A 14,955-nucleotide genomic window follows, 5' to 3' on the forward strand; every position below is an offset into this window, starting at 1 on the left:
CGCGAGCTTCACAACTCTCCAACCGCGAGCTTCAGGCCTCCACAACCCTGGCAGGACTGCGGCTCTTAGGAATGGACGTGAGGAACAAAGCATTCCTGACTCCCAAGCTTCCTGAAGCTTACACGGCCTGAGACACCCAACCATGCATCACACAGGCGCACGTGCGCGCGCGCACACACACACACACACACACACACACAGCGCGGGCACCGTGAGGCATCTGACGTTCAGGTACCACCCGCCCCAGGCCCTGCGCCCTCACCCGCTCCTGCAGCAGCTCCACCACTTGCTGCACGCAGTCGTTCACGTCGCAGGCGTCCGTCTTCAGCACCAGCTCCGGGGCCTCCGGCTTCTCGTACTCCGAATCAATGCCAGTGAAACCTTTAAAAGGCGGCAGGCAATATCTGGTTTCCAGAGAGCAAGTCTCAGTGGACACTGAAACTGACCACATCCCATCAGGGCTAGGGCACGTGCTCGGGGTGGGAGGGACACTTCTTCCCTGGGAGACTGCGACTTAAGCCCTCTTTTCTCCCCTGAAGGGACACACTGGGCCACATTATTCACAGGAGTCAGGGTCCCCAAAGGGACACTGGAAAGGGGGTCCTGGCCCACTGCTCCCCAGCAAATGCAAATTAAGCTCTTGCAGCCTCAATCCACATTTCTGTCTTTCACTCTCTGCTATGTGGATTTGGGTTGAAAGACCTTATTTACCACACTGACTTATCAGCTAATTCATGCTTTTTCTATTCCGATTTCTAAGCATCACCCGAAGTCCTGAATGCAAGAAAAAATGTCCAGATGACCAGTATTCACAGCAATAGTTAGTGACGGGTCACAGATTAAAACAGCTTTAATAAAACAAACTTCTGGTTAGGAGACTAATCGTTCCATCTCGATTCTCAAACACGAGTACGCCCCAGGACGGACCACGCCCACAGTGCCCTACGCTGGAAACCCACCTGGCCCTGGCCCCACAGTAAGAGCCCTGGCCCGACATCGTGGAAATCTATAGTCCTGCCCCTGGCTGATTTATCCTATAAGTGGTGACAATAAAGACTTGCTGGGGAAAAACACTGACAGGCAAGTTGATAACACGCAACTACTTGAGAGGCCTCACGGAATGAGCCAGATGTCAGAGCGGCTGGCCTGGGGATGTATTTACTGTCTGGCAAACGTCATCAAAAGATCTGTAAAAGCCTGAGATCCCCAAACACCATCCATCCGTCCGTTCCATGATATCCACCATCACAGGTCTGAAATGCACCCAGAGGAAACTCTTTGAGCACCACGTTACCGAGTAAACGATTTTTCAAAAAACTGAACCCTTTAATCAAAACCTCTAGCACCATAAGAAAACTAAAACCAATGTGCATAAGTATCACGCACACTCACTCACACTTACCTTCTATCAAAGTCTACACTGAATGCAGCTGCACTTGAGAAAGTAAGAAGAAACCAACCCAACACAGACCCGTCCCAGGGACACCGGATACGCTCTCGCTAACCTCTGCACCCCAAACTCAGACACAGCACCACAGAGAAGAGCCTGTAGAGCAGTCTTCCCTCCAAGCCATTCCAGCTCGCACCCGCACGCTTCGAGCCACACCACGCTTGATTTTAAAGACACAAAAAGCCTGCTGTCCCGTCCACAGAAGCTCCCTCCACCCGGAAGGACAAATCTCCTCCCTCACCGATGCACCCTTGCAAAAGCAGCACAGCCAGTTAGTTTCACTAAAAGGTACAGAGACTTCGGGATCTGGGCTCTTCACTTGGCCCTGCTGTGTCAAATACACACAAAACTCGGCCACCATCCGAGGGCGACACCAGTCAGAGGGCAAAGCTCACCCCTCCACACTTCAGTGGCGGCCAGCTCTCTCCCAGGGAAGACAGTGCCAGCTTCAGGGGTGAAAGGGACGCAAAGCAGTGTCACTGGCCTTGGAGCCCCCCAGGAGGTAGCATGAGTGTGCGAGGAGGGGGGGTGGGGGGGTCCTGGGCCACCACGATGGGCAGATCTGCCCAAGTCCTAACATGCTCCACCGTCTAGGTACAGAAAAGCCCAGAGCAACAAGCATTTCCCTGCCCCTTTTACCTTTTTCTTTTCAGGGCCAGGAACTGAACACCAAAATCAAGAACTCACAGACCTAGGGGGGGCTCAGGGACTGGAACCTGGCTAAGGCCAAAAGAAGTGACCTGAGGGAATCACAGACCCCAAAATGACCTTGGCCACTATTGGTTTCCCAAGGTGGCCGTGTCCTCTGTTTCCATTAACACTAATGCACCAGGACTGGCGTCAAAAGACACCCGCATGGCTCCTGGTTCATGTGGTCAGGCTCCTGTGCTCACAGCTGACCAAAACAGAAGCGACCAGGAAAGGACAGACTCACAGGGAGCTCCAAGGAGACAGCACGGCCGGCTGGTCTCAAACCCTTACCTCCCCAGGCACAGATGGGTAAGGAACAGATCTGGGCTCCGCCTCAAATACAGCTCCCCCCGAGGGCAGCTAGAAAGATGGGCCCTGCGAAGCAAGGCATGAGCGCTTGTGGAACTCGTAACATGCTAACCCAATCTACCTCAATGGTGCTGCCCAGCAAACACCGGGGACAGCAAGTGCCGCGTGTATGGGCAGCAGGGTTCCTGGCCACCGAGATGCTTCGAATGCAGGTGTCTTTTCCACTAGCTCTGCAGCTGCCCACACTTTCAGAGGAGTGCAGTAACAGCTGTGATCTCACGCCAGCTGCCTGCCAAGCCAAGCAGGCCTCACCACCGCCAGAACCCAGCTCTGTCTAGTGACCAGCAGGCTCCCTGGGCCGAGCCCCAGGCCACCAAGACCATCTTTAGAAAGGAGCATCGGACCCAGAGACAGGCAGCAAACTGCACCAAGAAGCCTGGGAGGAAAGTGTCACTTGCCTTTAATTTCTCCGGCTCGCGCCTTCTTGTAGAGCCCTTTGACATCCCTCTGTTCGCAAACGTGCAGAGGGGCATCGACGAACACTTCAAAAAACGGCAAGCTGGCGCCCTCGTGGATCTGCCGGGCGTTGTTACGGTCCTTGAAAGACAAAAATCACAGGCATCAATAGTACAAAGTGACCACACTACCACCCAGCAGTAGGCGGAAGTGCTCTTCGCCTGTGCTAGAGGGAAGCACGCCAGGTGCATTTTCATTTATATTTTTAAAATATAAACTGAAAGCTGAAACAAATAAATCCAGGACACTATTAGCTTAACATTCCTTCTTTATAGTAACTTTTAAAGCCACACTGTGGTCTAAATCCAGGACCCCGCAGAGCCACAGGGGAACCACGGATGGAACCAACCTCACCTAAATCTACGGGAACCGTGAGCTTGAGTCCAGCTGGACTGCAGCTGCCCCCAGCTCCACCTCTGCTGGCACAAAAGCAACCTCAGAGCAGGCCTCCTGCTCCCGAGCTGGCCCGCTCCCCGCTCCAGGATCAGACACAACCCGAGCATGCTCCTTCTCAGGCCCCAAGCTCCACTTTTCTGCACAGCTTCCGAAACCTATTTCACCACTCTGTCCTCCAGGGCACCTCATCCTTTCCAAGACAGCCCGCCCTGCTTTCTGCCTTCACTCAAACCCCACAGGGTACTGTCCATCTTCCTGTCCTCAAGCAAGTGGGTACACCAGAGCGCAGGGCCAGATGCTCACCGCTGGTCCCTGCAGCACTCACCATGCCCGCTCCCTTCACTCAAGCCTCTGCCACCTCCCTCTGGTTCCTCTGACTGACCACACCTACCAGCCACTCTCACCAGATGGCCAACTTTACTTATTTCAAAAAGGGAAGTCCAGCTAGGAACCTCTCTTCCAGCTCTCTGGCGTGCAGATTGACCTGCATCCCCACAGCCTTACCCTCTGGCACCACACCATGCACTACCCCAGCGCCTCCCTGCCCAGAGGCCCTTTCTTTTCTCCCCACTCTGCCTGAAGCCTCAGCCGAGCTCTCTCCAGTCATTTTTTTTCTTGGCAATAATAAGGACAAGGCAGTCTCATCCATCAAAAAACTGAATAAATAAATCAATAAACTGTAACAGTTTATAACTAGATGCACCCCCCCCAAGCCTCATGCACTCCTAGTGGAGCTTTGGAGAGGTGCCTGGGTCACAGGGGCATGACACCTACAGTGGATCAGTCCACTGATGGGTCCACAGCCGGGTGTGATGTGGGAGGTGAAGCCTGGTGGAATGAGGTGGTCCCTGGGGCGTGGCCTTAAGCCTCTATCTCCCTCCTCCTCCCTTGATCTTGCTGCTTCCTGCCTGCCCGGCATGGACTGTTTCTCCTCCACCATGCCTCTCTGCCATGCCACCCTGCCTTGGAGCCAGACTGTGGGCTGAAACCTCTACGAATTGTGAGCCAAAATAAGCCTTTCCTCTTTTAACCCTTAGGTGTCAGGTATTGTATCGCCGCAATGAGGAATGTGCCTCAGATACAAGTCACACAGAGTTTCCCTGTGCCACATGCACTTTGTAGTGTGACAGGCTCTTTGCTATAGCACGTTCCCTCTGCCTGGTTCCTCCTTCTGTCACTTCCCCAGCCCACTGCCCACTGCATCATCCTGGAGCTCTGTATCAACTGACTTCACAATGTAAGCTACATCATCTCTCCCAGCACCTAAGCTTGGGCCTCACCGGTGCCTGAGCAAACACACTCCCCCGACCTCTTCTAACAACCTGGATGGCCCACGGGTATCTGGAGCCAACACATCCACAGTGGAATCCATTCTCTTTCCTCCAAGCCTGCATTTCCTGTCAAGTGCACTGACCACACCGAAGGATAACACCACCACTCACCCCGTTTGAGGGTTATTCTGGTTCCTTCCTGTTGCCCTGATGGGGGGGCACATATGCTGCAGATTTTAGTTCCACACATCACACCAACTCAGTCTGCGCCCTTGCCTCCCCGGTCAGCCTCATCCCTCTGGTCCGGATCACATCACGGCCTTTGCGTAAGTGCCCAGCTGCTCCAAGTCACACTGTCCTGGTTCCAGGGTAAGAGGAAGTGACTCAAGTCATCCTGTTAAGCTCTCCAGAGACCCTGTGCACCAGGCTGAGGTGCTGGACTTGCACTCACTGCTCTATTAATAACGTGTACCTAGACTACTGGGCTGATTTTAAGAACCAAGACGCCCAGTTCCAACGTCCAGATACAGATGCACTCAAAACACCTCACCTGAGTGAATGAACAAACACGGCTCTGACGGGACCGAGAACCTACAAGCTCACTCCCATCCCTCCGGGCTGCGAAGGCCTCTCACCTTGTCCTCCCTACCGTGCTCCAGCCCTCGCAGGCTGTGGCAGGTGCTCCTCCTGCAGGAAGCCTTTCCTGCCAGGCAGCGTTCCACTGATCCTGTTCCCACTCAGCCACCTGCACTCACTCCCTTCTCCCCAGCAGAGCTGGCACCACTGCCAAACTGGACGCATCCTCCTGCCAGGCTCCCAAGGGTCATCACAGACACTGGAACATGTGACAGCATCTCGTATCACGGTCTCAAACTGCCGCTCCCACGGGGCAAGGAGCCACAGCCCCCCAGTGTCTTCCTGCACAGAAGGCAGCTCCCCAGCCCAGCCCAGCCTGACCCCACACTCCTGCAGCCCCACTGTCACAAACAGCCCTCTCTTTGCTCCTCCATCCTCATCCTCGTCTTCCTCCTCCCCTGCCTCAGGACACAGAAAGTGCTCTCACAGGACCTGGCGGTTTCTCTTCAGAACCAAGATGCCCAGTTCAGAGGTGTTAGAAAAGCAGTCAAAAAGTACGTATGAGTGAACAAACATAACCACAAAAATACACAGAACCCACACTGCTTGTCTGATACAAATACCGTGGATTTAGACGTGCTCTGCACAGAGCCCAAACCCCGTTCCCATGCTCTAAGCAGATACAGATTTACTGAACAAAAAAGTCCAGCTTGAAATCATTTGGCCTCTGGCTTGAGCTCAACTCTGTTACACTTTTGAGTTTTTTACTAGCAGGTTTCGTGGGAGCTGGAATCACTCGGGAAGTCTCAGCGCACAAACGTCCTGGGTTGTTTGCACATGCCCAGTCTCATCTCCAGCCCTGCCCGCAGCCTGCACACGCCCGGTCTCATCTCCAGCCCTGCCCGCAGCCTGCACATGCCCAGTCTCATCTCCAGCCCTGCACACCTGTGTGTATGGCGAGATGAAGCTGGTGATGCACACCAAGCCCGCATCCGCGAACAGCTTGGCCACCTCAGCAATGCGCCGCACGTTCTCCTCCCGGTCTTCGGGGCTGAAGCCCAGGTTCTTGTTGAGCCCTTGGCGAATGTTGTCACCATCCAGGGTGTAGCACGGGATGCCGTGGCAGACCAGGTGCTCCTCCAGGGCCATGCTCACTGTGGTCTTCCCTGCCCCTGACAAGCCTGCAGCAGGACAGGGCACAGTGGTGACTCCCAACACCACTCACAGCCACCGCTCCCAGAAACACACACATCTCTCTGTCACCCAGGAAATAGCCAGGGACACCTGCTCTAGTGACGCCTCTCTGATACCTGTGTCTACAGCCAGGGGCACCAAGGTGTTACTGATGAGCATGGGAAGCGATGACCAATTTTGTACCTGAGCTGGGCACTGAACTTACTGGGTCACCTTAACACTTCCAGCGTCCCTGTCAAGGACAGAATTCTGGTCCGAGACCAGGTTGCTAACTAGGGGATACAGTGTGTATATTACAATTCTCAGACAGAGAAACTGTCAAAGGGAACACTGGATGACTCTGCTTATCTATATAACTCTTACACATGGTACTGTGATGTATAACAGGACATTAAACTACAGTGCATTCAATAACAATTATTATATAAGCAAAGTAGACTATACACTGGGCCGGGCATGGTGCGCTTGTCTATAATCCCAGCACTCAGGAGGCTGGAGCAGGAGGATCACTATGAATCCAAGGCCAGCGTGGGCTACAAAATGAGTTCAAGGGCAGCCTGAACAGCATGACAAGAGCCTCTCAAAAAGACACCGTGTAGGACACCGCTCCTGAGGCGTGCACAGAACAGATCCTGAGGAAGTGGAAACCTGACACAGGACAGGGCTGGCTGAAGGTCCCCAGAAAAGGGTCTCCTAACCAGGGCCTATCCGGGGACAACAGATGATACACAGAACACAAAGAAATCAACCGCAGAAGGGGGACTCGCAGGAGAAAGCCAAACTTCTAAAAGGAAATGAGGAAAGGGTATCACATGGAAAGCTCCTGGGCAGGCGGGCATCCATCTCAGCCACTCCGGAGGCTGAGGCCCGGGGAATGCAGGTTTCAATGTAGCTCAGTGGCAGAATGCTTGCCTATCATGCACAAGGCCCGGGGTTCAGGCGCCGGCATCACTAAATCAACCAACCAACTGAACAAATCAACCTCTGAGACCTGACTGAAATACAGGGCTCAGAGTGGACACGCCATAGAAAAAGAACAGACTGTGAGGACTGAATCAGTTTACTTACACAGCTGATGTATGAACAACTACAGAAATGCAAGGTATTAGACAGAATACAAGTGCTCTGACCCCGGGCAACAGAAAAGCAACAACTTTACCAATCTAGACAGAAGATGGAACGAGGCCATAGGAAAGCTGAGCGTCTTCTGCGTCTCTGTCTGTGTGTGCCGCCAGGGCCTGAACCCCGGGCCTTCACACTGAGTGACGTCCCCTGGCCCTTCGTATTTCACAAGTCAGGGTCTTGCTGAGTCACTGAGTTACCCAGGCTGAACTCCACAACTTGCCATTCTCCTGCCTCAGCCTCTCGGGTGTGCTGGAACTGCAGGTGTGAACCACCACCCCCCGCCATCTTTCTAGGCCTTCTTTCATGGTAAAACAAACATTCCTGTCTGCACCATGTAATTTTAAAAACAGAATATCTTTTCTGACAATTGGCACCGATTTCTTAGGACCAGCCATATCCAGTGCTGACACAGCATCTGGAAAACAAAGCCTGTCCTATGCTGCTGCAGATGGCATAAACTGGTATAAAATGGTAGCGGGCAACCTGGCCACACACAGCAGAATCTTGAAGATGATTTCTATATGTGAAAGGATGTGACATTTTTCCAGCTTCTCCCCCAACTCTGGGGTCAATCCACCCTCCTCCCAGCCCGCTGTAGCTAAGCCCAGGAGGTCCCGGGAAAACCAGTGCAGGAGAAGATGGGAGAAGCTGAAAGACACCACCTGCAGGACTCCCTGCTCCCCCCACCCCCCGCAGTTTATGCTATCAGCTTCTTTGAGCAGAATCAGGGTCACATTTGCAGTGAAACTTTAATTTAGCATAGTATCTACTAAAGAGTCCTTTTAAGATGCATTCTAGGTTTTCTTCACTTACCTAAAATCCCAAAAAGACACGGAATGACCAGAAAGGAATGTGTCACAATTCAGCAACCACATCAGTTAAATGCTGTCTTTGCTCCAATTATGAGAACAGAGCTCCAAAGTCAAGCAGCGGAACCCTACAGCCCAGTGCTGCCTGTCAGCACTGCTCTTCTGTATTTAAGGCTTGTTCGTATTTTTATTAATACAGGTTGGCAACACATCCTGACAGCATAAACCTGGGGAGTGGGACCCTGTGCAGAGCACACCGCACCCGTTGGCCATACCTGTCAGCCAAACCGTGCACCCTCGGAAGCCACCGCGCGTGCCTACCACCTGACCCCGCTTGTTCCTGCTGACATGGTGGGCTTGGTACGTGACATTAGTTGCTCTCTGCATCCCCTGGAAAAAGGAAAAAAGAATTCAGGTTTGCGTCCTTGAAAATGTAAACGCATGTTCCTTGCAAACATACAGCTGGGATCCTCGATATAACATGCACCTCCCTAGAGTCCTGAAAAGAAAATCAGCTTCCTCGGTTTTCCTGGGGGAACTGGCACGACCTTCAGGCCTTCTATACACTGATGAACACGACCTTCACAGCAACCCCATGACACAGGCACTATTACTCATGAGTTTTACGGATGAAGATGTTAACCCTGGGAAGAGCCACATACTTGCCAGGCCCCCAGGACTCCTCAGCCTAAGGCTGAGGCCAAGCCAGAGCCCAGAGCCACCAAGCTCGCCTGCCTACCTCGTGGCCTGGACACAGTGGCTGGAGGAGCCGGTTTTGCACCGGCACCAAGGTGGAGTCTGGGCTGCAGGCTCCGGCCAGGGCCAGCTCTCCTGGTGCTGGGATACTGGCTCTCCGCTCCCTGTTCCTGTCCCAAGTTGAGACTCAGCCTCCAGCCTAGGAGCCAGGGCAGGAGACGGTGCAGGAATGCAGGGCTGTCCCTCGCTCTGCTACTTCTGTGCCACACGCATGCTGCAGTCAGGAAAGTGCTGCTGTGACAGGGACTGGCTGTTCAGCTCCTCCCTCTGGAGGAGACAAGCATGGAAACTGCCAGGATTTCACCTGTAACCAGATTGTTTTAAAAGCAATGAATTCCCATCTAGATCGTCACTGCTGCACGCACCCTCTAAACCTGCACTGCCTGGGAAGGTGCGGGGCGCCATACACCTCCAGGGTCCTGCTGGGCCAAGTCCCTCCTGCCCACCTCAGCCTTCTGCTGCTCACTGCCCAGGCTGGGAAAACTCCCCACGGTCAAGGGCAGGGGCTGATGATTCTTTTTTTTTTTTTTAAGGGTAAAACTAAGCATAACAAAACAGAACACAGCAGATCAGAAGAAAACACTGTAAGTGACACAGATTGCAAAGCAAGACAACAGGAGTTCAACAGGTGACTTCCATAATGTCTCTTATTTTCTTCTAAATAGTTGTCTGTATCTTCACACACAATGAATTCATACAAAACAAAATGGTATAAAACTGATCAAAACAGAGTGATAAAGGTATCACAGGCCTTCAAAACCACACAATAGGGCTGGGGATTTAGCTCAGGGCATAAACGCCTGCCTTGCAAGCAGGCAGTCGTGAGTTTGATCCCTGGTACCGAAAAAAAGGAAAAAGACCAAAAAAATATACTTTAAAAAAAAAAAAACACACAATAGGAAAATCAACAAGAGCTACTGTAATGTCTCTTGTTCTCTTCAAGATAGCTGTCCATAACTTCATCTATGTTGAAATTAAACAGTAAAAAAAAAAGACTAAAACCACTTTAAACAAAGAATAGATGCATTCCTGGATTTCACAGCACGACAATATAGAATCAGCAATGTATACCATAATGTCTCTTTTTCTTCAAAGTAGCTATTCATTTCATTACACATAACATAATCAATTTTAGTAAACTGGCTAGGAGAAGTTCTAGGCCTGTATGAGCCTCTACATGTATACCTATCCTTTCTGCAGTAGAGGGAAAAACAAAATAGATTACTAGAAAAATAAGAAACAAAAAAGACAAATAAATAACAGCAGCAAAGGGGCTGACAATTCTTTTCAGACGCACCACTGAAGCTTCACTTTTCCTCCAAAGACCGTCTCATTAACACATGGATTTCCAATACAAGTAAATCTTTAATTATGAAAGAAAAAACTGTATGACATTGGATTTTCCTTTTTTTGATAAACTGATGAAGCAAACCAAACCTACCAGCTCAGCGTTTGGAAGAATTTAAACTAACAGGACTTCAGCTGCAGCACCCAGCCCTGAGCAGCACCAGGGAGCAGCACCAGGGAAACCAGAAGGGCACACACAGATCTTGCCCACCTTGGGCTGCAGAACCTGTTCCACCTGCTCATCTGGCCTCCGTCTCCGGAGGCTTCCAAGTTGCCTTGCTCTTGGGCAAGAATTTTAATTTGGTTTAATCCTAATAAAATAGCTTCCACTTTATTATTAAATTGAACCAGAATGAGTGACAATTACCTGACAACTGTAAACTGTTGAGGTTTAGATGAGAAAAAAAGAAATACAAGGTAAGTAGAGATCGCCTGGTTCGGTCCCTGCCCAGAAGGCGCCCAGCTCCCTGTCCCTGCGGAGGAAATGCAGTCTAGGGATGAGGTGGCTTGCTGTGCAGCTGGGACTCTCTGGCCTCACATTCAGAAGTAAATCTGAATCTAGAGAATGCCAAGACAAGCAGACAGTTCTGTGCCCAGAGGTGCCCGCCTCCTGCACAGAAAAGATTATGACAGTGAATGCATGAAGACCGCACTTCACGGGGAGAGGTGGCGGTCACCAGAGGAGAGTGGGGTGGAGGGAACAGAGCCAGAGCGAGCCCCAGCCAAGCTCGGTTGCTGCTGGAAACCTTGACACAGGATATCCCGGGCAGACTCTGCCACCACCAGGGGAGGCCCAGTCATCACAGCCAGGTGGAGCGGAGCAGTTCTGTTAGGGGCAGGCACTCACCCTATCTCCTGCTCCCGTCCCCAGATCTACTACCTTGGGCAAGGTGCCACCCTGTGGATGGAGTCACCATTCCAGCCCCTGCTACCTATGAGACAGGAGCCCAGCCCCGATACCCTCTCACAGAGCCCAATGGGATCCCACCACACAACAGGTATCCCAGCACTCAGGCCATACATGGGGACTGGTGATCACCACCCCAGGAAGATGTTGCCCCCATCAGCTGAAGAGCCAAGGATTGCATGCCCTGAGACTGGATCCCATCCCTCAAGCAGCACTCACCATTGCAGGACATGGGACAAACCTGCCACAGTCCACACCCGTCCCAGGGGAGGGCCCCACTGACAGAAGCATCTGCCCTTGCAAGGCTGAGGCCTCTCCCCTACAGGTCACTGGCGCTGGTGAAACTGGCATTCAGCAAACAACACACCCAGCAACCTTCACCCACGGCAAAGTCCCACAACTACAACAGCACCGAGTCTCCGACGCTGGGTACAACAGCCAAGGATTCTGCACTGAGATTCCTAGCATGTGTCCACTCAGGACCAATGCAAACCACCATACCTAACCAACACCCTACAACGCATCTAGGAAAAAATCCTCCCTAACAAACGGATTCATGAAATCAGAAGAGGCAACTGCTGTCCGAATGTCAAGCCTCAGGAGCTTGGATTGGCCAGGAATCTGAAACATGACACCGCAACAGAACACGGTGATCCCTGACACAGGTTCCACAGTAAAGAAACCTAAGAAACGCCCAAAAAGCAATTCAGTAAGAAATCTTACTTGCAAGAGCCTACGAACAGAAAATTCAACAAAAGAAGGAAAACAATTCACAACTGAATGAGAAATCCAGCAGAAACAGTTGCTAAAAAACACTTGGGTCACGGCCCTGATTCATGACCAGCAGTTTTCTGAAGCTGCTGGTTTGAAGTAGGAGCCTAAAGTGGTATCTTTCTATGGTCTGTAGGCCATTTTGGAGCTTTAGAATGTAATGGTCAATTCATTAAAAGAAACAACCACCCCAACCTGTGACACTACTGCCTGCTGGCTGGAGGCCACGCCCCCTGGTGAGGGGGCCAATGAAGGCCTAGAGAACGAGAGGCCACGCCCCCCAGTGGGCCAACCTCCGCAGCCAGAGGTGAGGAGGCCACGTCCCAGAGGCCTCACCACTGTCCTTGGGGAAAGATCAATGAGAAGTGGTCGGCCCATACCTCTCCACACCAAGAACCTCTGATCAGAGCACAAAGCAGCAGAGTGCAATCTCAGTCCTCCTGCCCACTCTGAACAAGTCCAGAAGACACAGACACACAAAAAAATTAGAAGTCACACATCTGAAACTTCTGACATGATGGCGACACCTTGGTGCTTGCTTTGCAGGCCTGCGTCTGGTGGTCTGGGCATCTATTTAGAGGATGACACTGTGCATGCATTACAGTAACTATGATTTCCCACTGTCTTGTTTTTGAAATCCAATATCCTTCCCATTGTCTTGTTTTATTCTCTTTAAAATAAAAAAGCAGGAAAAAACTTGGAGCTCAGCAATTCAATTAGCTAAAAATAAATACATCTCAGGAGCTTCCACCACAGACTATTGCACAAAGAATCTTTGGATCTTGGGGAGGTCCTTCTTTTTCTTTTTTGACTTTGTAAGGCTAGATCTCTCTAGGTACTCCAGGTCAGCCTTGAACTCACTATGTAACCCAGCCTCAAAACAACTTACAACAACTCAGAGAAAATAAAAACCACAGAAGAGGAAAGAAATCCTACCGAACCTATGAGACATCATTAACAATGACTGGCATTCAGGTTATTCAAAAAGGAGGAGGCAAAGCATAGAAAATCTAGTCAATAAAAACTTCCCAAACCTTGGGTAAGAACTGATCACCCAGGTCTAGTAGGGTCAGTGAACCCCTAGAATAGATCTGAAAAGGCCTTCCATGATGAGGTGGGTTCGTGAACAACAATATAGGAATTCAAGCAGGCAAAATGATAAATTTGGAATTTAATTAACTGAGCTCAAGACCATTCATATACAGACCCCCGTGGTTCAGGGTCCAAACAAGTGGCACCAAACTAGAAAGTTACAGAGTTTTTAAAAGAGAGAATCACAAAGGGCATCCTGTTGGAAACAATTTAGCTAGAATCTTACATTAATTTTTAGTTGACACCTGTATCCTGCTTCTTTTGTTGAGCAAGTTAATTTTTCTCTTGTAGGTACAGCTCATTCTGTTTTCCTCATGGGACTTATACCTTGAGTAATTTTCTATTTTCCTGGGTCAAATACAGGGCACTAGTTAAATGCAGGGCTCAAGATGGCATCAGTTATGCCAAGCTACAACACATGACACATTCCAAACCGTCAAAGTACAAAATAGAGAACTCTAAAAACAGTAAGACCTAAGTACCCCATTACACATAAGGGAGCCCCATTAGACTACCAGCAGATTTCTGAACAGAAACATTACAGAAGTGAGATGACACATTTAACATCTTGCGGAGGTGCTTCTTTTTCTTTTTTGACTTTGTGACGCTGGATCTTACTAGGTACTCCAGGTCAGCCTTGAACTCACTATACAACCCAGCATAGCCTCAAACTCCCAGCGATCCGTCCACTTAGCTCTAACTTCTAAAGGAGCGGAAAAAAGCTGCCAACAAATACATCCACCAAAACTATCTTTCAGAAATTAAGAAGAAATAACAACTTCCCAAGACAAGCAAACCGGGAATTCACCATCAGTAGAGCGTTTTTATAATAAACGGTTAAAGGGGCCCCACATCTGCAGCAAAAGGATGTAAGCTGCCAACATGACAACCAACCAGAGAGAATAAAACTCACTGCTCAACCATTCACAGACACAACAGTGAAAGAATCAGCTTTATCACTGCAGAGAACCATCAAACCACAAAAATAAAAAGACCCAAAGGCACAAAGAACATACAAAACAAAAAAATCAGAAAACAAAATGGCAGAAGGAAATGTGCACTTACGAACAGTAACCTGAACGTAAAAACAGGCCCAGTTTCCTAACAAAGAGACAGAGCGGCTGAAAGGATACTAACAGTAACTAAGGACGGGCCCTGAGAAGGAACTCACTCCATTCCAAACAGGACTCAGGCACAAGCAGAAACAGCTGTCTTAATGTCAGACGGGCTTTTCAGTCCAGAACCGCAGAGAGACTGAAATCACAATATAACGACAAACTGATCAATCCAACGTTAAGAATATCAATTATGTACACACAGGCACCCCATGCTGGAGCACCAATCACATAAAGTAAACCTTATTGAAAGACTCCAGTGCAATAGTTGGGGACTTTGATACCTCATTTCCACCAGTCATCAGACGGCGGAACTAAAAGCCTCAACAAAAGAACGCGATGGCAAACTCCAGATCTGACAGACAGGAGACTCACAGGACAGGTCAACCAGCTACGGCAGAAGTCGCTTTTCTCATCTGCTATCATGTGGGACAAACTTCATGGTAAGTCACAAAACAAAGACCAACAAATTAAAAATAAATTAAAATCATAGCAGCCGAATGTGGTGGTACTCACCTATAATTTCAGCATTCAGGATGCTGAAGCAGGAGGAATGTTCCAAGTTCAAGGCCAGCCTGAGCTACAAAATGAACTCAAGGCCAGCCTGAACTACATAGTGAAACGCTTTTCA

The 14,955-nt window shown here is 50.2% G+C and overlaps 1 protein-coding gene and 1 non-coding gene across 5 annotated transcripts in view; one reads left to right on the plus strand and one right to left on the minus strand.

Moving 5' to 3' along the window:
• Positions 1–14,955, minus strand: part of Papss1 (3'-phosphoadenosine 5'-phosphosulfate synthase 1) — a 60,882-nt gene that overhangs the window by 36,965 nt on the left and 8,962 nt on the right. For 3 of the 4 annotated variants that reach the window (XM_063260501.1, XM_063260498.1, NM_001172995.1), the window contains 4 exon segments: positions 8,612–8,726; positions 6,154–6,389; positions 2,908–3,046; positions 263–381 (listed from right to left, as the gene is read on the minus strand). In XM_063260501.1, the coding sequence (XP_063116571.1) occupies positions 263–381; positions 2,908–3,046; positions 6,154–6,389; positions 8,612–8,723 (606 nt within the window). In that variant the 5' untranslated portion in view covers positions 8,724–8,726. 4 annotated transcript variants of the gene reach the window in all.
• LOC111756282 (small nucleolar RNA SNORA2/SNORA34 family) lies at positions 12,170–12,304 on the plus strand. Its single transcript, XR_002790777.1, has one exon. It is a non-coding gene; the product is annotated as a small nucleolar RNA SNORA2/SNORA34 family (small nucleolar RNA).

This window comes from Cavia porcellus, unplaced genomic scaffold (genome assembly GCF_034190915.1).
Source record: "Cavia porcellus strain 051 isolate PalLab524CR breed Dunkin Hartley unplaced genomic scaffold, mCavPor4.1 scaffold_14, whole genome shotgun sequence".
In the NCBI taxonomy this organism is placed as follows: domain Eukaryota; kingdom Metazoa; phylum Chordata; class Mammalia; order Rodentia; family Caviidae; genus Cavia; species Cavia porcellus.